The 25,250-nt window shown below is 37.7% G+C and overlaps 1 protein-coding gene across 4 annotated transcripts in view; it reads right to left on the bottom strand.

Annotated features, from left to right (window-relative positions):
* Amph (amphiphysin) overlaps window positions 1–25,250 on the bottom strand; it is a 211,326-nt gene that overhangs the window by 49,842 nt on the left and 136,234 nt on the right. For all 4 annotated transcript variants that reach the window (XM_063233940.1, XM_063233941.1, XM_063233942.1 and 1 more), the window contains exons 5-9: window positions 23,766–23,861; window positions 16,311–16,418; window positions 14,812–14,897; window positions 2,779–2,854; window positions 2,046–2,128 (exon numbers count right to left, since the gene is read on the bottom strand). In XM_063233940.1, the coding sequence (XP_063090010.1) occupies window positions 2,046–2,128; window positions 2,779–2,854; window positions 14,812–14,897; window positions 16,311–16,418; window positions 23,766–23,861 (449 nt within the window). The remainder of the gene's footprint in view (window positions 1–2,045; window positions 2,129–2,778; window positions 2,855–14,811; window positions 14,898–16,310; window positions 16,419–23,765; window positions 23,862–25,250) is intronic.

The raw sequence follows: 25,250 nt of genomic DNA, 5'->3' as shown, positions 1-25,250 counted from the left end.
CTGAAACCAGTCCCTGGTGCTAATAATAATAATAATAGTAAAGATTGGGACTAATTGAATGGATCTGAATTCAGGTTTTAAATTACACAAACTTCTTGTGTATCCATTATGCCAAGAAAGCACTAAAGAGTCTTCCCAGCCTATGGTGGATTAATTTAAGTAGTTTCACATTTGATCAGTAAGAGAATCTTGGCATGTCATATACTACAGAAAAATCTACACAGAAAACTACACTTTTTATATTCAAAGGCATCTTAGGAGAAAATGAGCAAAACTTTTGTAGGAATGGGCTTGCTGATATCATTTGAAATAGATTCATTATTTCTTTTTACACTGTACAAAACAATGACTCAACTTAGACACCTTGAACAGTGCAAATACATTCTTCAACTGATGAAAGCCAGTAATGTTCACTGAGAATCTACTATGTTCTCAGCCTCAGGCCAGAGGATAGGGGACAGCTAAGCTTGATGACTAAGATAGTGCTGAGGACACATCTTACTCTCTAAGCATTTCTAAAGTCTACAGTCAGAAGCAACAGAATCTATAGCCTAAAATAAAAGAGCAGATACACAGCAGTATGTCTACATATCAGAGGGAATTGGGTCCTTCAGAAATAGGCACAAGATTGGGGCCATGTGTTAGCAATCATGGCCTATGATGGAAAACAGCCCCAGTCTATGCTCTATAGAGAGTCCTCTAAGTTACTCACCACTTCGCTCTGCAGAGGAAATGGAAAAAATTAAAGAACATTTGTTAAGTAGCCATGACCTATTTTATCCTCACTTCATCTGATTCAGCAACACTGGAATTTTTAAATGCATTTCCATGTAAGGGGGCAACCCTTAGATTTTTGTTGTACTTCAGTTTGAAACATCCCAAAGTCATTTTGATATTCCTGTTATAACTCTTCTTTTGTTCTTAGCCCCATACTGAAATAACACTGACACATTTAGCCTCATGTATTATTTCAGACCATGCTCTTACTCTTCAGGGAGAAGATACACTTTCTGCTGTCTTAGCAGAGCAAGCATTGTAGAGATTACAGGCCCTAGAATAAGAAAACCAGCAATCTCCAGAGACATCCACTAATCCAAGTGCCTACTGGGACATGTATATGACTATGTGTGTTTCTATAAATGCACTGGTTTAAGTGTGTGCACTGTTATTAACATCACAAATACAGGAAGTCAGAATTTTCTATTACTTTGAAATTCATTTAGCCCAAAGGTATATTACTTTTTTATTGATTTGAAAATAATTACATATTTAGCCAAAGAGGTTATTAGACTTACTCAAGGAAAACAAAGCAAGTTAACTTCAGCCATAATACTAAAAGCTGGATCTTTTCCAACTTTAGGATAAGCTAACCTGCATTCCTTGGGGACACAATGCCTGAGAGGATGGAATAGAAACAATTCCAAAATCACAAGAGAAAGTTGGTACAAAACCAAACCCTGGCAGGTTAGATAGCTCACCTGTGGATCACAAGGCCCCTAGCATCTTTGACTGGTATGTTTATAGCAGCCACATGCAATGAACCAGTAACAAAGCAGAATTCAGATACTCTTAAGATGCTGGGAGAGTCTCACCTACTTCTTTACCTCCCCAGCATGGATTCACCACAAATATCAGCAACCACGCTAAAAACCAGTATCGACTGTCTTGAGTTTGGGGAATTCTTTTCTTTGTTAGAGAAAGTAACATGTGTGGGCGTAGAAATTATATATTAGCATTGCTCTCAGGTCCCATGTAAAGCAGAAAGAGAGAGACAGAGAGACAGAAAGACAGAGAAAGACAAAAACACTTAACTCTCTTGCAGCCACAAGAACCCTGGTGACGTATCTGAAAACCAGAAGTAAATGTGAAACTACAGATTTAAGGCTGGGGTCAATCCCTAGATGGAAAAGCTCCTTTTAGACTTTTACTGATGAAGAAAATCAAATTAAAGTAGCAGAAACTTTCACAGAGAATGCAGAAATTTTAGCCAGCATTGTGTTAAAGGTGTGTGGAAATGAAGTTGGCTCTGATGAGCAACGGCTTACCTGGGGGCGCCTTGGATGGTGAAGGCCTTGTCGGCGTGCTGGTCACCTAATTTTGTCATCACTTCAAACAGCTTGTGGCAAAGCTAGGGGGACAGAGGCCACTTGTCTATTAGCTGCAAGTCATCACAATGCCAATACAGCATAGCCTCCCTGTCCTCCCCAAGAAGCTCTTTATTGAGAAAGTAAGACTCTCTCAGAATTATGGAGGCCTTGGGACACTCAACATTTTTATTCAAGTATTCAAAAGGAAAACCCACATTAAAACCGAAACAAACTAAACACACGAAAAACTTTTAAAACAATCCAAATATATTTATACACCAGAGTACACAGCGCAAAATAAAAGCCTGCTACTTATATTGATTCCATTAAAAACAGCCCACAACTACCCCCATCAAACTAGAAAACATCAATCCACAGTATAGCTGCTGATTTTGTGAATATTTTGAGACTACTTTTTCATCATCCTAGAAAGCCACTTGAAATCGTGACTTTTAAAAACAGATTGAAAAGGAAGACAAGGCTGAGATCTAGGACCAAATCTCCAAAATATATAGAAACTATATAGTCACTACAGGAAGCTATACAAATATTACAGAGAGAAATAAGCGGGCCACTACTACAAGACATGTGCTAAATGAAGAATACTTGGGATAAAGCTAAGCCAATGAATTGGCCTCCAAAACAGATCTTCCTTTATTTTTCAAATGGAAAAATAATCAGCATTACTCACCACTGCAATTTCCTTGTGAAACTTGGCCTCTAGGCTGGAAACGTTTTTGAACGTGTTAACATAAAATCCAACACGTCTACCATGCAGAAATACAGAGAGATGAAAAAAGAGAGATTTGTTAGCAAAAGCAGATTTTAATGGCAATAAAATATACCACAAACATACTTGGTTTTCTTTATACAAGTTCAAATAACAATGGTTTAAATAAGACAACTCAGACTACGCACAACTTTTCCTTATTAGTCAATGACCAGAAAAACATTTTTTGGCAAGGAGCACAGTGTCTCTTAAAATCCAGTCACCATCCTAAGACAGTGGCCCTCAAACTTTGATGTACATTAACATCACCAGGGAATGTAGCAGTGTGTGTTCTGATTCAGTAGGGCTGGGGTTACAGACTGAAAATCTGCATTTCCACCAAGTTTCTAGATGACACTGACATTACTGGTTTAACACTTTAGGAACAAGCATCTCGAGAATTTGTTTATATTTTAGCTATGTGTCTTATATGCTTCTGAGATTAAGAAAGTTATTTTTCATTTTTACACAACACAGGTGGTTTAGCTTCAGTGTTACATATTTGAACTCCCAGCTGTATATAATACAGTGAAATAGAAAACGTATACATGAGTTGCAATTGTTGGGCAAAAGTCACTGTGTGCTATTACTGAAAAACTAAGAAACACGAGCTGCCCATTGTCACGATCTCAAACATGTTTGTACAGAAACTCACCGGAGGATGCTGTAGCACAAAAGCAAAGTCACAATGCTCTCTAATTTTAGGTCCCTAAGAGTAAATTCACCAGAAATACAGACCCAGTCTGGGGCCCCAGGATAAATCCTCTGTGTCTCTAGTGAGAAATCTTTGCCCTCTGTATTAACACAATCTTTCTGATTGCATTGGAGAAAATAACTACTTTAATTCATGTCTTTGTTTGGATGGCATTCTCAAAACTAACCGCAGCACCCAGGTTGTTTAATTAGATTCTAAATCTCAATTAAGAATCAAGGACTTAGATATCAGAAAGATTAGATAGATCTAACACAGGAGATAGCATCTATTTAGAGGGTTCATAACATGTTCAGGCATGAGACAGGCAGGCTTCCTATTTGCACAATGAGATAAAAGGACAAGAAAAAGAATGAACTTCCAGACGGGCTGCACCTTGCAGTGAGAAGGACGGATGTGGATGGCTGTGCCATTGTGATCAAAATTAATAGAACCAGCAGCTGACTAGCTATTTTCATGCTTCTTTACTTAATTGTTAAACTACCTCCTGCAACAGTGATTCCATTTTACCAACAAAACTAAGAGACTAAAGGATCAGTCATCTAAAGTCATGCAGTTACTACATGGAGAACCAGTATTTGAACACAAAGTGAGAAAATACAACAGAATATCACGGAGTATTTGATGAGAAATGGTATCTAAGTATGAATTTTGTATTTTAGAGCCACGATGCTTTGTGCTGGAAGTAAGTGGTTTAGTCTAATTTAGAGATTCAGAAGCCGAATCATAATTGAGTGGTAAACCCATGGCACCAGTAAGACTTACTGCTTCCATGGCTTACCTGTGCCTTAAATTCCTACCACATCATATTTAATCTTCACGTCCTATCACCACAGTGGACATATGACCCTGGCTTCATGCATCTTTCTTTTAATAGATTTCAAATCATGTAGTTATTCATACAGAGATGTGTGCACACTGCGGGCTTTCTATACCTACAGATCCTCATCCTCTGATTCAACTAACATCGATCAAAAATTTTAGGAGAAAAACTGCATCTCCATTAAGTATACACAGATATTTCCTTTTTATTAAGTTTATTGGTACAATTTAGATATACATAATGATCATATTCATCATAGGGAGTTTGTACCTGTATGTGACATATCTTGATTTCTCTTTTTACCCACTGCCTCCCTCTCCTTTAAACCCTTCCTCCCCTTATTTACAAAGCTGGTTCCATTTTATCCTTTTTAATCACTTTTCCCCTTTCCTGTCCTTCCTTTATCCCTTGCATCTTCCTAGTTCCTTTGTTGAACTATTTCTTACTGTTTTCACAATATCTATGGTATATTTTGGATCTTATTTACTCTCACTTTGTTACACCAGGAAGACAATGTGATATTTACAATGTAACATTTCACTTAAGAGTGTGATCTCAAAGTGTATTCATTTACTAGAAATGTTTCAAGTTTATCCTTCTTTATAGGTGATTAGTACTCGATTGTATAAAAATACCACATCTTTTTTATCCATTCGTTAGTTGATGGGCATTTGGGTTGTTTCCAAGATCTAGCTATTACAAATTGTGCTGCTATAAACATGGGTGCACATGTATCACTGTGGTATGATGGTTTTTAATTCTTCTGTGAAGATACCCTGAGTGTACCTGGGTCAGAATATCTGGGTCAGAGTAATTCCAGTTTTTTGAGAAATCTCTACACTGATTTCACAATGGTTCTACCAACTACACTGCTACCAACAGTGAGAAGGGTCCCTTTTATCCCCACAGCCTCTCCAGCATTTGTAATTGGTTGATTTCTTGATGATAGCCATTCTTTCTAGGGTGACATGGAATCTCAGCACTGTTTTAATGAGCATCTCTTGAATTATCAGTGTTATTGAACATTTTTCATATATTTATTTGCTATTTGTATTTAATCATCTGAGAGGTATGCATTCATCTCAGATGCCAATTTTTGGATTGGTTCTTTGATTTGGCGGGGTCTGATTTTTTTCAGTTCTTTATATGTTTTAGATATTAGTCCTTTGAGAGACAACTGGTTAAAATTTTTTCCCACTCTGTGGGTTGTCTTTGCACTCTCTTGATGATTTTAATTACTGTGAGAAAGTTTTTTTTTTTTTAAAAGAAGATGTGATCTCCATTGTTGATTCTTTCCTGTGCATTCATGGTTTTGTTCATGAAATCTCTGCCCTAGTCCTATGTCTTCAACAGTTCTGCTTATTGTCACTAGGAGATTTAGTGTTTCTGTTTTAATATATAGACTTTTGATCCATTTTGATTTAGTTTAGTGCCTGATGACAGACATAGGTCTAGTTTTAGTCTTTGGTGCCTGGAAAACTAGTTTTATTTCAGCACCGTTTATTAAAGTCTATCTTTCTCCCAATGAACATGCTTAGCCCTTTATCAAAGATAAGGTGGGTAAGTATGTTTGAAGTTGTTTGTGCATCTTGTAATCCGTTCCATTCTCAGGTCTGTTTTTTTCCTCCAGTACCATGCTGTTTTTATCAGAGTAGTTTTGTAGTATTTTTTTCAAGTTGGAGTTTCTGTTTCTCATTATTACTATGTTGTCATTAAACAAGATAGTATTTTCATTGTGCAAAGTTTATAAATAATTTAGATGATTTCATTTAAAATGACTTAAAAACTTTAAAAAATTTAATTTAAAATGATTTTAAATTTAAAAAGTATTTTTAGTACACATTTAGTACATAATGATTATATTCACTGTGGGCAGTTGGTACATGTACATAACACATCTTAACTGTTTTTTTTTCTCCTTCCCTTCCACTGCTGCCCCATCTGGATATCAGTAGATTACATGCAAATACTATGTCATCTTATATAAGGGACATGAGCATTTGTGGGGTTTGGTACCCACAGGGGGATCCTGGAACAAATTCCCTGCAGATACTAGGGACAATGTATATCTTTACACACATACTTGTGCACATGCATAAAATACATATTAACAAAGAAACCTCTGGCACAATGTATAGGACAGATAAGCACTTAGAAGGGTCAGACCAGAGGCTGTGAAATGGGAACCCGTAAGTCAGATGGTTCTCAAGAGCAGAGGCCCTTGCCAGGCCACAAAGACTGTTTATGTGCAAGCAGTGAGAATTGCCTCGGCAGGTCTGAGACAGAGGAGAGGAAAGGAACTAAATAAATAGCTGTGTCAGAAAGGAGAAAGCACAAGGGCTTCCGGACCATATCGCATAGAGAGAATCTACTCATTGTCCTGACTGCAGAGAAGTCTTTCTAGGGCCTGATGTGTGGCAATTTCTCTAGAACCCTAGTCCATGGAAACAGTTATTCTTAACACCTACGGACATACAACTCAGTTGGAGGAGCACTCACAGTGCTTATTAAGGAACATATGCTCTGTTCATGCTTACAATGGAATTAAACTGAAAGACACAGAAGCAAATTATGAAGTCATGTGTGACTGTTCAGTTACTATCAAAGATTATATACGATTAAATATCAAAAATGCCTGGATATGGACACAATAGCTAACAGAGCTGAGAGAAGGCAGGAACAGGTCCAGAGTCAGCTGCAAACACTTGCTAGAGTGGACAAACCGAGGTTTACTTAAATGATATGCTGCATCAAAGCAGAACATTGATATAAATCAGGGGAGGTCACTGAAGTTTAATGAAATATATTATTTTAATTGATGTTTCATTCTAATAAACACAATCCTAATAAATACCTCGATTAAAACTTTGTTCACATCTTTTTCATTTTCTTACAGTGGGTTTCTTTGCATGCAGATGCTGATGAAAGGCCCAGTGATGGAAGCTTGGATGTTCACTGTCAAACTTCCCACTGGGCCATGGGTAGTTCCTCAATTTTTAATATTACCTTGTATCTAACCTTTGTAAGTTTGCTGGCCACTTCCAAATTTATATTACTTTAATTAAAGTTAATGCATTTTGTTCATTTATTTATTGACCATTTGCATTTCTTTGGAGCCACATTTTCATCTTCTTTTTGTTATTTCTCAGTGGGTTTCTTGGTTATTGTTCTGTAAGGGCATTTCTATTAGACATATTAAAAATTTGATATATAAGCAGAAAAAAGAACCTTTATTCTTCTACGTTTAAATTTTTAATTATTTTCTAGAATACATCATAACTTAATACTATCCATTGTTATTTAGAGAAATAATTGGTACAGTACCAGAAATAATTTAGAGTAACTAAACATCTGAATCTGTCTTATATTGTGTTATTTCTTTGTAGAATTCAGTAATTAACTAGTATGTATTTATTTAGAAAAGTATTCAATTTTTAATCAATGATCATAAAGAGATTTTCTTCAATTTATGAAATCAAAGACTCTTTGAAAGTAAAGACTGCCCTTGGCCAGTTCATTATCACAGGCCATCACCTAATACAGCCTCTGGGACACAGCAGGCATGCAGTGAATTTTCCATGGATGGATGAATGGCTGGAAGGCTGGGTGGATGGATGGGTGAGTGAATGGATAGATGGAGGCTGAGCAAATGAACACACTCAGTGCTCATTGCACTGGAAAGGAACATCTGATGTATACCTGGTTTATAAAAGACAAGTGTCAGCAGCCATGACATAAACGTTTACAAGAATATCAGGTTCTCGGTTCCTGTATTATCTGCTTGAAAGGCTCATTTCACAAGTTTTTCCTAAAAAGGAACCCTGAGACATTATTAGTTCCCCCAAAGGATTTCTCTATGATGTCCAGTTCCCTTCTGATTAGCTGTCAAAATCAACTGAAGTTCTTTATTAGACACTTCCTTGCTCTGAGAGACAATTGAAAGAATTAATAGCTGGGCTTATTACAATGGCCATAACACTCTTCCCACTACCGTGTCAGTGAAGAAAACCCATCTTTCCTGGAGGAAGGCATCACTGCCTCCCCTAAGCACCTCAGAAATGGAAGAGGCATCCTCCACCATCCCACTTACCATGCAGACAGAGTGAGAAAAGGAGCATTCTCTCCTAACTCTCTGCAAACTCTGAGCTCATTAACATCACCTTGCTGAGATTTACGGCCTGCACATCTGACCTTCCCACAGCTCACACACCTGCCTTTTAGCTGCACTCATTTCCTCATTCACCAAGCACAACAGCTCAGGGGCTTCCCTCTCTCTCCTTCATCCCATTCTAACACAGCAGATCTCAACATCCATCCGTATGACCACACAACGGAAAACAAGCCTGCGGCTCATGACCCCAACATCCTATTGAAACACATCCTGCCACCTGCATGTCCTATATTTTGCCATCCAACTACACCATCTCTGAATGGGGTGATCCAGGGGCACTCGCTGAGCTGATTTATTAGGCTATGAGAACCCTCACTCCTTTATGGCTGTATGCTTGTTCACAGTTTGTTTTAACCTCTGTGAGACTGCAGCCCCTTTCTTCCAGGCCCTGCTCAGGTTCAGCTTCTGCTTTATGAAGTGAAGGTCCTGCAGTGTAGTCCTCCACACTGTCTGGTTGTCCTACTAACATCCTCCCACCTTGTCCTTTCCTCTCCTTGCTCCACACAATTCTCAGTCTTAACCCCACCCCCGCTCACCTTTGTCACCAGCACTGCCATCTTCCCAAAATGACAGGAGCTGTGTTCCAAAGGCTTCTCTTTTCCAGTTGTCTTCCTGTATCCGCAACCACTATTCCTCGTGCCCATCACAATTAATATCCACAGCCCCTACCTCCTCATCTCCCCTCGTGACTCCTGGGCTTGTATTCAAGCTTGAGATGCCACTGTCAATTGGGTCATCTTTGGAAGTCATCATTTTTTGGCCTCCTCTTCTTGATTTTTCTACTGTAAATGACACATTTGCCAGGCCTTGTTTTAAAAATTCTCTTCATTCTAAGCTTTTTGTGATACAACTATTCCAAGACATCACATACCTCTGTGATTATCTCTTCTTAGGCTTCTCCAGTCTCTTCTATATATTCCTTAAATACTGGGGTTCTCAAAGGCTCTCATCTTGCCATGTGATCTGTCTTGCTACCGAAATCATCAACTCTCAAAGCATCATTGCCCCTCAGATAGAAATAACCTCTATCTCTCTTTTCCAGTTTCGTATCTAGCCCCATCCAAGGGATAATTGAAACACACAGTGAATGTTTACATTTCAAATGTTTATTACACTAAAGACAGGCTGCAGTGAAGCCATCTCAGAATATCCCCCCTCACTTCAAAAACACCTGTTCTATTGGTTATGCCACTTTGTGAAGCAGTTGTGCAAGTCCTCTTTCCTGAATGTCATTAGTTGAGCTGACATGGTTGTCTCGATGTCCCAAATTGATTTAAAACATTTATGGTAATGTCTAGCAAATAAAAATATTACAGTATGTTCTTATCCATCTTAGTCTTCAGATCTGGCACCATGCAACTTCTGGTTCTTCCTCAAAGTCAAGAATGACCATGACAGATAAACGTTTTGAATTGAGTTTGGACATCAAGGCAGACATGACACCATTATTAAAGACACAAAAGAGGCTTTCAGAACTGTTTCAGACAGTGGCAAGAATGATAGGATACGCACATTCCAGGTTAGGGGTAGAATTTGAAGAAGAATTAAAAGCAAATGTGTTTTTTACTATAATTTTTAAAGTTATATACATTTTATAAGCATAACCTTTCAAACTTCCTGATAATTCTCTACACTAAGCACATAAAAAATGGAACCCAATAGTTTTTCAAAATTTCTTTTTTTCTTTATATAGCATCTGTGTCTTTGAGAGAAAATTACCCCATCCATCCTGCGGCCACTTAGTGGCACTGGTTATCCATCCTATGTCACTCCCTATTAAATCATGTTGTCTTATTTTCTGCTCTGAACTTGTTGTCTGACATTTCATTTTTTAAAACTTCTTTTGTTGGTAACTGCTTTACCCTATGCTTCAATCAGGCTCTAGGAAAATAAAAACTTTAAGTGAAGGATCTTTAGCTCTTCAAAGAGAACTTGGCATACAGTGGGTGGTCAATAAATATTTGATGACTGAGTGAATCTACCCCTGCTTCTCTCATGTTTCTTGACCACAAGTCCCTCCTGGGCCCTCTCATTCTGATCTTTCACTACATTAAACTAATTAATGACCCACAGAGTTGCTTCCTTCCCCATGTCTATCTGGGCTCCTCAGTTGCTTAGGGTATTCTTTTCACCAAATGCTGACTTTACTTATTTTAAAAGATTTAGCTCAAGTATTCCCTTTGGAATCATCCTTCTTTACAACAACATTTCTTCATCATCTCTTACGAATTATAAGCTCCTTTCAAACATATAAACATACCCTACAATCTCCTCTTTCGAAATTGAGTAGCACTTCATTTCTCCTTCCCTTTATACATGCAAACTTTTGAAATAAGTTTTGATACATAGTGCTGGTGGAGGGAAAAGAAATAAAATGACCTAAGACACACTGTAAACACTTAGCAAAATAGTAAACATGACCCTACTTTATCAGAAATTGCATTAAAAGTAAATGGACTAAGCACATCAATCAGAAAGCTCAGTTTGTCAGAATGAATACAGCACACACACAGATCATTCAACCTGATACAGTTCACAAAAGACACCTTTTATATTCAGAGATGTGAATAGGTTGAACATGAAGCAATGCAAGGGGATATACTATACAAAGAGAAACCAAAACAGAGTTAGAATGGGTAGATTAATATTGATGAAATAGACACAAGTTTTATTAAAGACAAAGAAAGACTTCCAAGAAAATAAAATGGTAACTCATGGAGAAGATACAGCAATTACAAGCACACAGTATATGTACCTAACAATAAAATACCAAAATACATAATATGAAGGCTGACAGAATTGAAGAGAGATCAAAGTCTTCAACACGTCGCGTTCTATAATGAATACAGCAATTAGACAGAAGACTGGTAAGGACATGGAGGCTGTGAACACCATATTCAAACTGGACCTACCAGGCACAAAGAACATTCCACCTGCAGTCTGAGTGGTCATGAGCAGTGCTGCAGGATTTCACGTATGCAGCACTTGAAACATGTGCATGACTGCATGGTCAGAGTTATGAATTTCACCATAGAAGGTACAGAAGAATAAAGCACTAAATGCAGTTTCAAAGTTGACCAACACAACTGGGAGAATAACATATGCACTTATGAAATAACTTAAAAGATCAGGACTGCTTGAAATCTCACTTCAGATAAAGGGAGGCTCTAGATAGAGATAGTGGGATGGGAGAGACGGGTTTGGTTACAGAAAAGTTTTAAATGCAGGCTGTGGGACTGATAAGCTTCACAATGTTAGGCAGCGTGTGTAGCTGAATTGTGTTTAGCCTGAACCATTCTCAGCTTCCTCATCTGTAACACAGAGAGAGCTGTGATTGTGATAGTGAGAGGCTGTGAATGCAAAGAACATCAAATGATATTTAACAAAGAGAAAGTATTCAAAAAATGACCCTCATACAATGCACACACCACATACTTATTATGATCAAGTAATTTATATTTAATGAAGAAATACACTATAGAGAAAGAAAGACTTAGAACACGTTTTGATCAGAGGAAAGGATTTGGACTGACCAAAACACCGCATAGCCCTGAGTGACCAAATGATAAATTAGAAGATTTAAAAAGCACTGAAACATTTAAAATGTATACGATTACAAAAAAGGAAAAGTTCATCTCCACTATCCCTCAGCTATTCCATTTATTTTAAAATCCCTAAAAAGCTGTTCATGTTACAAATTATTGTGACAGCTACTTTATTTTGAATAATCAAATACTAATTGGGAAGCACACACAAACCTGAAATGGTATTGTTCAGTGCTGGTTTGGGATGCTTGCAGAGATTACTGGAGAACAAATTATTTACTAATGCAATTTGTCTCAACAATCTGGACAGTTTCCTCAAGGGCATTACTTTGTAATTGTCAATTATCTATTAACTAATGATATTACCTCATAATTGTAAACACTGAATACTATGGTACCCACGACCATTTTATGTGTTACTGGGGATTGAACCCAGGGGCTACTCAGCTGCAGGCTCAGGTCTTCTGTTATTTTTTATTTTTGAGACAAGGTCATAGTAAGATACCCAAGCTGGTCCCGAACTTGTGATCCTCTTACCTTATCCTCTAGAATAGGTGGGATCACAGATAGACACACCAAGTGCACTGTGCCCAGCTATGCCCAAGTCAGTTTAAAAAGCAATGGCATAAGGAATAGCATTGTAGAACACAAAGTTCCTTTGTTTTGGTGGAAACAAAGAGAAAAAGTGTCTTATTGTATGCAAATGACAAATTGTCTTATTGTATGCAACTGTCTTATTGCAAAACTGTCTTATTGTATGCAAATGAAAATTTTTCATTTGTGTAAATTGTCATTAGGGCTGGAGTATCTGTTAAAGATGATAAAAAGTGCTGGGGAACCACTAGATGATGGAATGAGCACATTTAGTGCAGATATTAATGTTAAAGATGTCTGTAAAGATTTTGGATAATGGTGTTCCATGAAATGTATATGTAAAAGGGTAGTATTTCTTTAAAATATACATCATTTCAAATGGTGATTTTACACAGATATGAATAACTAAATAAATTCAATTTACAAATCTATGTCCTTGAAAGTTTATTTATGCAGGTTGACCAAAACCCTCCTCAGGGGATAGGAGAGGTCTTCACTCACAGGCAGTAAGACCCTAAACCAGATGGAAATTCTGAAAGGGGATTACAGGATGCGGTTGAAGAAAATGTAAGAGCAAGACCACCACCATAATGCCCAAGAGGATGAGGAAGAGTGGGTGGTAGGAGTAAAAATATAGTGAAATATCCCTGCAGAAACCACTCTGAAAAATGGTAGACTGTCTCCTTTGAGAGTGCTTTGTGAATAGTTAACAGTTACAAAGTTTTGAGTCTTGGGAACCCAGAAGAAAAGATACCCCCCCACAAGGAGGAAATTCACATGTTGAATGAATTAATCCAGATGATCAATGAGATAGTTTCATTATCTCATATTGAGACAAACAGGTTGCACCCATCACCCAAGCTATGCCTAAAGGCTAGTTTCACAGTGAACTAGCTAAAAAGTATACCTACACAGTACAGTCACTAATGATGACAACCAAAACAGTAGGCAGACATTGGAAAAAAATGAGTAAATGCAGGTGACCAATGAGACAATTTTATTGGATAGGTATACATGTCTTACCTATTACCCAAGCTATGTGTAAAAGTCAGTTTTACAAAGGCTAGTGTAACTGAAGAACCGAATTTCAATTTAATAAATTTTATTTAAATACATTTAATTTAAAATGACTATGTGTCCAGAACCTGCCATATTGGTATTTCAGTAGTTCAAAAGTTAATACTGAGTATGTATTATTGAACAAAAAAAAAATGATCACAAAAATGGACAAACTTCCAGGCTAGATATTCACAATGCTTACAGGACTGAAGGATAAGTAGCTCTAGATCTGACATAAGCAAGGCCTCAGGGCAAACCCTCTGGCTGGAAGCTAAGGATGGGGGAATTTACTTAAAGCAATATTCCACCGTTAACACAACTCTGTTTATTGGCATGGTGTCACAGGAGTGCAAATAGGAGCATCCAGTAACATTTTAGTCCTACCATTGCAGGACGAGTAGAACAAACTAGTGACAATTTACTTAATGCCACGAAAAATTCAGAATATGTGTAAATAAGAAGAATAATGTCTGCAATAGAAATGGAGCTCATGGTAAAGGGTCAGGGCTGAAAGAAGGTTTAGCATCAAAGCCAAAAGTGTAGATGAGCTCTTGCAATAAAGGAAGTCCATTCCCCCATGAAGCTGAAAGGCTGTTATTGTAAAATTTAAGATTAGGGCTGGGGATTTAGCTCAGCGGTATAAGTGCCTGCCTTGCAAGTGCGTGGTCGTGAGTTTGATCCTCGGTACCAATAAAAAAAAATTTTTAAAAATTTAAGATTAAAGGCAGTTCTTTTGATGCTTCCAATTAAGTCTTGAGTCTCCACGTGAGAAGCCTAGTCAATATGGCAGGTGCTGGACACGTAATCATTTAAAATTAAATGAATTTTAATAAAATATATTAAATTGAAAATTCAATTCTTCAGTTACATTAGCCATCTTGCTGAGGCTCTCCAGGCACATGTGGCAAGGAGTTAGCAGACTGAGAAGGGCAGGTACGGAGTACTTCCGTTGGACAATACTGAGACAGCCCAGGCTGCACACAGTACGGGATACTTACTCCTCCAGAGCTTGTAAAGGGGGCATGCACACACTATGCAGAAACACATTTACCTTGACCACAATGAAGGTAGCTCTTCTTGCAAGTCAACATTAAACTCTTCAAACACTTTTTGTGCTTTCTGAAATTCCTCTTCTGCCTAGAAATGACATACGATAATATGTTTACACTAAAAATGAGCTACTTCTATACCCAAGAGCATCATTTAATGTAAAATACAAGAAGCTTATAGCATCCTAGAAAATTTCTGGGAAGGAGAGATGTTTAAGTTAATTTCCATGCCTTGTTTAATTTTTTTTCAATTAAACATGAAACATTAAGAGTCACTGAAACAGGCATCTGGATTGAATACTGTGGTTATTCTTATAGTTCCTGGCTGATTCATTTATTTACTGGATCATTTATTAACAAAAATGTGCTAACTTCTTGACACATAGGCAGCTGTGCTCTAGATACTAGACATAGATGTTCACCCAAGAAAGTGTCAGTGTACTAGGAACACTAATGTAAGATGTATTAGTAAAAGGTGGTCTTTTAACTGAGTCTTGAAACAGCAGAAAATGTTTGCTAAAGAAGAGGTGAAGAAAATCACAACACTCAGGGAGGTGGTCTTTGGGATGGAATCCTTTATTTACGGTCTGTGAACCTGTCAGAATGCTTTGTCTTTCTGTACCTCTCAGACTGTGACATGAAGGAAAGATACCGTGGATGAAATCCTGAAAGGGGTGCCTGGCATCTCTGAGGCCTCTCAGCTGTTACTATGACTGCTCAAGAGTTGATGTGTAGGTCTTAGGGGTTGCTTAGATGGACAAATCAAAGTGGGGAGGGAAACATTTGAAAGCCCGTAAAAACGAACAGGTAAGTAATAACCAAAACATGAAAGTTGTACATGCGGTGCTCAGGAATTTAGACTTTGTTTCCTTATAGGCAATGGGAATCATTAAAAGAGGTAAGCATGAGAGAAGCATATGGAAATGTGTGATGCAGAAAGTCTACAGGGCAGCTGTGTATAGGCCGAGAAATAAGACTGGAATCAGAGAGAGGAGTGGGCAGGTGACATCAGCTAGCTGGCAACTACAAATGGCTGACATACACGATAAAAGCTACAGAAATGGGCTTTCTAAAAGAGAATGAAACCTATGCTAATTGAGCATATGTCTATCCTAGGAGAGAATCATTAGTTATGCCTGAAAACGTCAAGCTTGGTGTCCCGTGCACATGTACGCACATTTCAGACTGATCATGGACCACGCTGTAGAAGAAAGAGCAAACAAACTTAATGCTTCCCTTGATCTTGCAACACTGAACAGTGTCAAAGTGTATTTTGATTAAAATGTTGGGAGTCAATGTCACCAATGTGAACACTGTGATAACATGAAAAATCTTATTTTAGTTAAAGATAGTGGAAAGGAGCCCACTCCGCCATGATTCAGTTTAAATTCATCCTGATTCCAACCCTTCCTGTATACAGGAAATACTCAACTTTACAAAGCCAAATGACTGCAGGTCATATGATACAGAGCGTGGTACTGACCATGGGATCAACCCTTACCTTAGAGATTCGACTCTCATCCTTCCTCTTGGAGCTCTGCAGTGCTTCCAGATGGTGACGGGCACTGTCATAGTCCACCAGCTTCCTGCTGCGCTTGGCGATGCGATTCTGCCAACAGGGAAACACACACACTAAGAAAGAGACGCAGTCTGAGTCTCTCTGACTGACAGATGTCGAAATGCATTCCTTGTCCAGGACATTTGAGGTTTTTAACCAGAGATGGATGGCAGCCGGAATTTGTTGGTAAAAGATCCCTGGTAAAAAAAAAAAAAAAAAAAAAAAAAAAAACAGACTACCATATCCCATACTCTGTGTGGAAACCATGAGAGAAATGTCTTTCCTCTGACAATAATTAGGCCAGTTAATCACAGAGTTAAAGGCAGAGGTTGTAGTCTGAGATCAGAAAAATTCCAGAGACGGTTTAGGACAGTGAATAAATCTGTACTTTCCATCAGCCTCTACTTTGAATCTTACAATGTTCCAGTTTAAACATATTGGGACACTACATTAAATTTGGTTTTCTAATTTTAAAAATACACTAAAGGAAGTTCTATAAAACAGATTTACTTCCTTTTCCTAGAGTAGCAGACAGCTCTCATGAATCTGGTCTTTCCCATGGGCTCCATGGGAGGTGATGAAAAGTGTGAGGTACTCCCTTGCCATGCAGGGAAAAGCAAAGTTATCTGTAGCTGTCAGGGAGTGGACACGAAGGCCTGCTCATCACTGTGGATCATTTTCTACAGGTGTTAGAATATAAGGAGAACAGCAGCAGCCCAATGGTAGAAAGTTTGAAAGTAATGCCAGCAACAATGAAAACCAAACCAGCTCACAGCCTGATCATATGGTTTCCTGTTCATACATCAATAACCCGAGAAACAAACTTGCCTATTCCCAGATATAAAATACTACCATAGTCTTCACTGTCCTATATACGATGCCTGGCATTCAATCAAAAGTGGCAAAAAGTACAAAAACAAAAGAAAAATAACCCATGGTGGGAGTAAAGAAAAAAGCAATCAACAGAATCAGACTCAGGCATGACTCACATGTTGAAATTAACAAATAGAAATTTTAAATGTCCATGTGCCAGCTCCCCACAATGAATATAATCATTTACATACTCTAAAAAAGAAAATAAAATTTAAAAATTGCACATATTTCAAGGTGTGGTGGCACATCCCCGTAATCCCATAAAACAGTAAAATAAAATGACTCCTATTATGTTAAAATATTTAGCATATATAAAATGAGTGGGAAACTTCAGCAGAGACATGGAAATTTTAGTATCAAATAGAAATAATGGAATTTTAAAAAATGATATCAGAGTAAAAATTTGGGATGGACCTATGACACATAATCCTGGTTGCTGACTTGACTGGGTTAAGAGGCATCTAGGAAGGTGACTGGATTGTGAGGTTTCTAATTTCACAATGGATTAACCCACTGAAGAGGTCATAGCTACTTGGGCTACTTGAAGGCAAGGCCTACTTGGGGGTAGGAGTTCAAAGGCATCATGTTTTTCTAGCTCTCTCATTCTTGCTCTGTTTCTCCACCTCCATGAAGTCAGGATTAGCACAAGTCACACCTTCCCACCATGATTGTCTTCCTTACCTCAGACCTATGGCAATGGAACCAGCCCACCATGCACTGAAAACTCTGAAATCATGAACCAAAACCTCTTTTAAATTGTCTGTGACAAGTATTTTGCTCCAGCAATGGAGGTGGTTAGCACAGGGCTCATTCTTAGATGTAAAACATGCTAAGGAAAAAACTGTGCGCTTGAAGATTGGACAAGGTAAATTATTTCCATCAAACACAAACAGTAGAAAAGGCTGGAAAAACAGAGAGAATCAAGAGTAAAAAACATATAATGCAATGACAATAGTTTAAAATAACATGACTGAAGTCCCCAAAAGAGGGAAGAGGATGGGTCAAAAGAAATATCTGAAAAATTAATGCCTAAGAATTTTATAAACTGATGAAGACATCAAAGCATATGTTCAAGGAACTCAAAAAATCCCATAAAGCAAAAATAACAAACAATACATATCTAGAGCTAGCATAGCCAAACTATCTAAAATCAAGAATAAATAAAAACATAATATATAAAAGTAAGAATTATAGCAGGCTAGTCCTCAGAAATTGTACAAGTAGAGCATAACAGAAAGATATCTTTAAAGTAACTTAAAAAAAATCTGCCAACTCAAAGTTCTACACCTTGTGAAAATACCTTCCAAAAATAAAGGTGAAATAAATACTCTTCTTCAGACAAAAAGCTAAGGGCATTCATTGCCAGTTTAAACTTTTAATACCAAGTAGAGCTACAAAATGGAATGCAATAAAGACTAGAAATCAATAAATATATAAAATTGTTCTTTCTTATTTTAAATTGTTTCAAAAGATTATTGATCATTTAGAGCAAGAAACAGAAATAGTATACAGCAGGGCTTAGGGCATACATCAATGGAAATGTATACAAATCATAGCAGACCTAGAACACCCTGTTATAAGGTTCTTAGACAATGTTTAAAATGGCATTAATTTTTTGAGGCTAGACATGCTAATTTGAAGATGTGTATTGTAAGTAATAGAATATATGCTAAAATTACGTTAAAGAAAGTGGTATAACCAATCAGCAAGTAGTATAAGATATACTGATTTGAGCTCCATGTCCAGATTATGAGTAAATTACTCAGAGACAAGTTTTAGACATCTTTACTTTATAAAAATATTCATAGTAGTCTAGTTTAGGTCCAGCTAGTCTAATCATGAGAACCACTGCAAGAAGAAACACTTTAAAAACTATTAAATTTGAGCAGAGGATTTAGCTCAGCGGTGTAAGTGCCTGCCTGGCAAGTGCGAAGTTGTAGGTTTGATCCACAGTACCAAAAAACCAAAAATAAACCAAAACAAACAAACAAACAAACAAAACCCCAAAAGACTATTAAATTTGAAACGGTAGGAAAAAGAATAAAACACTAATAATACAAACATACATTGCAGACAAAACATAGCCATATCCATGGATCCTCACAGCAATCTACAGCAGAGGTGTGGCAGGTACTATTAACAATTTATGTGCAGGGAATCTGGAGTTACTTAAGATTAAATGTAATTTGCCCAGTATTGCTCAGTAAGACCCTGGCAAAGGATGAACTGGATAGAAACCAGCCCCACTGAACAGCTCTGGGAGGAATGGGAGATAAGTGAGACAGTATAGAAAATGCAAGACCACTCACCCCCAGGGTCTAATCCTGTGAGTGCAGGATTAGCAAGGGCCAGAAAGTGCCTTCTTCTGCTCCACATCTTTGGCCCTCAACTGCCTCACCCTATCTTCCCAGGGCTCCTTCCAATAGTCCTTCTGCCTTTGACAGCCTCTGGCTGGTCAGCGACCACATCCACTCAGCGCTATTCCCACGGCCCTCTCTGGGATGGTGACAGGTGGGTAGGGGCTGTTACTTCCCCTGAGCTATTCCACTCACTTTTCTTGGCACCTCCCCTTTCCAACTGGCCTTGGTGGGGAAAAACTTCATTAAACACAGAGTCATTCAAAGAGATATAGTGTGCAAGCCCAGGCAGGGGAGAAGGAAGCCTTTTCATAATGCAGGGTGGGCATGTGTGTCCATAAGTGATAAAATTCACTATTTTCAACCAACATCTAACTGTCACCTTCAAAGGAGCCCTGTCCCTTGAAGCAGTGGCCTGTGTATCTAGATGTGAACTCTTACAAAACCATTCTTTATGGACTTGGCCTGGGCCATCTTTGTTATCTTCCAAGTAGTGAGTTGTGGCCCTTGAAAGATGGATTTGGGTTTTGAAAAGTGTTGAAATTCAATTACTTATAAGTCAGGGACTGAGATGGGAGAGTATACTGGGTAATTTTAGTTTTGTTCAGAAACAAGAAGTGAAGTAAGAAATGTGACTCATTTTCTTGTATAACTGGCAAGTCAATTACAGCAGCTCGCTTCCCAGAGTAGAGGAGACTATTTCAAAGACCATCACTCATTTTGACACACACATTTTTGTGTTGGAAAAATAAATCAATCTTGTTTCTGTTCGCATAGATTATTTGGGAAACTTGGGAGGAAAACGAAACTCTAAATCTTACAAATAAGAGTAGTATTAAGGCACATTCAATGTTTAATAAAATAGGATACAGTTAATTTAATAACAAATTTAATTAAATAATAAGTAAACTTAATATGAAGCTTACTGTAAATAATAAAATTAATCACAGCTTCCTGGGATTTCCCATTTTGCACTGGAAATAATATATCACACTTTTAAAACAAGCCCTCAGTAATAGCACCAAATTGGAATTCATTTTGGCACATGTAGTAACTCTATGCTTAGCTGCTCATGCATGACTGCCAAGATAAAATCTAAACTACATTTTAGAAAAACTGTGCACAGCTGTAAGTCTGGTTAGGTTAGTGACAAGCAAGCTCTTATTATAACATTAATTTCAGATATCAACGACACATAATGGGGACCATAACACAGGGCGCCCTGCCAATCACAGCTGGAAAAATCAAACATCATCTGTTTCTGAATGGTACTTCATACCCCTCACGGATGGGCTGCAGTAAATATTTGGAAATCTGAAGTTTTAATTGTACTAGGCTCAATGATTTTCATGAGAATTAAGGACCTCAGTTAAGCTCCAAGCTTGGAAGATTCTCCACTCAGTATTTTTAATCATAGTCTTTCTTTCTATCAAAAACTCATGATTGCATAACAACTCAGCATTCATTTTATGAAGTGACAAAGTCTCTATCTACTTTTAACTTCCATTCATTGAGTTAAAAATATAGAATAACTTAAATTCATTTTCACGCATGAAATATCTTTTCAATATTAAGTATGGCTATGTGTCCACTGTCCAATTCCAAATAGTCTCTTATTCAAGTTACATGTTGCTGTATTCTGTTTTAGTATGAAAACCTCTTAGTATGCTCCAATCTTCTAAATGTATCAAGAGACAGAGACAGACAGACAGAGAGGGTGCAAGGCTCATTCAGCCTCTTTCCATGATGCATGTAAAACTTTGATTTGGATTTATTTATATTCAGAGTATCTAGCAAAAGTCTTAGATGACATTATTCATAAATCCGTAGGTGGTTCAGTAACTTAAGGATCATCTTTGGGTGTGAACTCAACCATAGATCCCAAGAAAAGAAACACAAAAGAAAAAGTTACAGTAAGTATTTTATCTTTTTGACATGGAATAAACTGAAAAGACAAGCCAGTATCATCTATCATGATTTTGCTTTGATCTCTTATATTTTAGCACAGGTGCTTTAGTGTGTGTTTGTCATCTAAAATAATACTCTCCTAGAGAGTGTAGCCAATTTTTAGATAATTGTTTCTAAGCAGTTCCATCGGAACTGATTTTCTGGTGATCCTAAGCTTTCATTCCTGTGAAACTCAATAACTTCCAAGTCAATTACAGCTTTTTGTTGCTAAGCTAGAGTCACATTATGAGTACAGATAAATAATTAAACAAATTACAAGCTGTCTTGGAAGTTTCTGATAAGAAGATACGTTCTTTCCTTATCCTCTTCTGACTTATGAGGTATTGATTTTTATGGAGATCAAATTCCCATATAACAAAGGTTAATTTGATCTTCATAAAAATCAATTCCTAATAAGTCAGAAGAACAGGAAATCCTGGTTTTTCTTTCTCTTGTGGATATACCAATTTATTAGCATCACACAAACCAATTTCCTTTGTAAGCACCCCAGAAAGTAGTTAAAAAGCTCCTGAAACCTTAAGCAAATACAAATCAAAGCAGTGGAACTCAACTAGTACACAGTCACTTGAAACTCCTCTTTCCCTCAGGCTCAGCCTGGAGTTAATTGGTAACAAATCACCAGTTCCCAGTTTTTACCTGGGGAGAGAAAGATCTGGGCCACCTATCCAACACTCCAACGTGTCCAGGATCTTCCCAAAAGACTGGCTTCAACACTCACAGGCCTTGAGGCCAGTGAGAAATGAGAAGGCAGGTGGATCTACCACACAACTGCTTCCCCAAGCCCAGTGCAAGATCTCAGATTCTTCCTGGGCAAAGAAGAAGCTGAACAAGTATCCAATGACCCAACTCTTGAGGGGTCTGCCTGTGAAACTGGCTTCAGTCATGCTTATCTCCGAGCACTTTCTCTAGATATAGAGAGGGATTGCTAAGAAAAAACAAAGCATACTGCACTACCAGACAGTTTGAGAGGCCTCCAAACATTTATGGCTGGACTGATAAGTGAGGGTCCTCTGGACAGCGCCAGTCTATAAACACTGAGAGAGGTGAATGCTTCATCTAAAGTGCAAGTAACACGTCAGAGAGTCAAAGACAAGGAAAAAAACATGGAAAGCACTTTCTGCTTGTGCTCTTTATATTGACAATCCTCATCTGGATATATCTAGCCTGCTCCATTCAGGTTCTTTTCCAGTGCCTCTCTTACCCCAAAATGCTCTTTGCATGTTGTCCAACCATCTAAAGGCATAAACTGTGGGAAGCATAGAAACTAAAGTCGTTGCCATAGTATTGTTCTGGCTAAGAAGCTTCACTGTGTCATAGCCAAGACCACTGCACACCGCTGGAAAAATGTTCTGGTGTTTTAGCCATGGGGACAAAGAAGGCAGGAAAACATAGGAGATGCATCAGCAGAACCCTAATGCAGATGCCATAGGGAATTGGCCATGGATTCCTCACTCCATGGCTGCCTTTCCTGGTGCTCCACTTAACCAGGGAAAACAAAGGGGGAGGGGGTGTGCATGCCACCCAGTCGTTGTATAAATCCTCAATGTTTGTTTAAAGACCATCTTTACCTCCAGTGTCAATCCCAAATCCAGAGTAGCCACTCCTTTCATTTCTAAATTGACCCTTGCAGTGGATCCAACTGTCAAATAAGATACATGCTTTCAAGAAGATAGTTTCTGGTCCACAGTCAAATGTATTTGAAAGACTTACATCTTAATATAGCAATTTGAGACTGAAAATTTCAAGGAGAGGATAAAAGCTATTTCCACTATGACTACATATAAAATGAAAAATAAACAAGGACAAGTCAGTTTCTTTTCACTTTTACAGGGAAGTCTTTCTCATTAGTGTCATTAGTGTTTATTCTAATGAAAGTCTTTGTTTTCCACGATGTAATAAAAGGTTTCGCTATAAAGAATAATGAAATGTTTTGGTACCTCTGATTTATGACTTTGTAGCTACAGACTTCTAGAAAGAAGAAAAAGTCGAAGCAGTTCATGAAAGGGGATATGGTGATTTCTGTGACTAGATTTCATTTCAGACTGAGAGAAACAGAATAAAACTCTCACACTTAAATAAATGAAAAGTAACCAACTGTTTCTGGTGTTATTTTAAGAACTTTTAATTCTCCTCATCTTCCTGTTCCTGTAACTACATGAGACCATTCTATTCTTCCTTTTACACACACAGACTAAAATACCTTGATGTCAGGAAATTGGCCCAGATATGTGTCCAGTGTCAGCAAGGACCCATCCACTAGTTTTTGATGGAAGTCTTCCCATAGCACATCACATTTCTAAAAGAAACGAGAGAGACACCTGCTGAATTATTTTAATTGGATGAATTCCACTAAATTTCTAAACCAAACCACCTGAAACTATAAAATTAAATGAGTAATACTTTCCAAGCTATTAGATGATGGAAAAAATCTGAATTACTTAAGAATAAAATCAAATTTAAAGACAATTTGGCCACAATGGTAAATAACAGTATGGGCTAAGAAATCACTTCATTTAAAAATGCATTTGATTCTCAAGGAGAAGTTTCAAAAACTCCCAGAATCCCAATAGGTAGACTTTGGAGCTAGAAGACTTACAATAATCCCACAGAGACAATTTGGTCATCTGAAGCACTGTAAGTCAACAAATAAGAGATCAACCCAGATAGAAACAAACAACAAACCACTGCTGATGCCTTCAGAGTAGAAAATGTACAATCACATTGGGAAGGGCTTTATGGTTTCCCATACCAATTTCATAAGTAAAACTTCATCAGTAATAATCACTCAGTAAATAGTACTATCACTGTGTCAGACAGTGGATTAAATATGTGTGTGGTGAAGAACAGTTAATTCTCACAATAGCTTTTTTTTTTTAATCAGAAAAGACTTGTTATTTCCAATAGATACAGAAGAGATTACTGAAATCCAAAGATGTCACACATGTTGGTCAAGGTCACACAGTTCATAAATGAGAGATCCATGTTTCAATCCACATTTGTCACCTTGAATTCATAGCCCTCGACCTGTATACTACACCAAAATGCCTTACTAGGGATGAAACTTCAGAAAAATGAACCTTCCTAAATCACAATTTCCCCAGTTAAACATTTGTAAAAGGTAACGTGACTCACAGAATCCCAGAAGCATAGCAGATGCATCATTGTATTTCTCTCATTACTGCTTTTGGGGTCGCCTGTCTGCATGTGACCTAGTCTCTACCCTTTAATTTCCTTTTAGTATTTGATCCTTCAGTGTTAGCTCATCACATGGCTAAGATAGAGATTCTATTTCCCAGATTCCTTTGCATCTAGGTATAGTCATGTGACCAGGTTCTGACCAATGAGGCACAATATCAGGAAGTTTCAAAACAGAAAGGAGGTATCCATCTGCCAGACTTTATCCCTTCTGATGAGTGGGATGCAGAAATGAGAGCTAATGGCCAGTGCTCAGTGAGTCCTCTTGTACCTGACAGAAACATGCTAAGAGCAGCAAAGATGAGCCTTCTATATTTGTGTACTGTACCCAAGCTTCTGACATCTATATTCCTTTATGGGAGAGATAAATATCTACCTTGTTAAAAAATACTGTTTTCAATTCTTTTTCATACTTCAAAAACTAATTCTAATTTAGTTATAATCCCCAATTCAAGAATTTTATGCAAATGGAAAAATGTAAATGCACTAT

Source organism: Cavia porcellus, unplaced genomic scaffold, assembly GCF_034190915.1.
Source record: "Cavia porcellus strain 051 isolate PalLab524CR breed Dunkin Hartley unplaced genomic scaffold, mCavPor4.1 scaffold_23, whole genome shotgun sequence".
Classification (NCBI taxonomy): Eukaryota; Metazoa; Chordata; class Mammalia; order Rodentia; family Caviidae; genus Cavia; species Cavia porcellus.
Note: the sequence above shows the minus strand (reverse complement) of the source record. Positions and strands in the feature narration are given on the sequence as shown.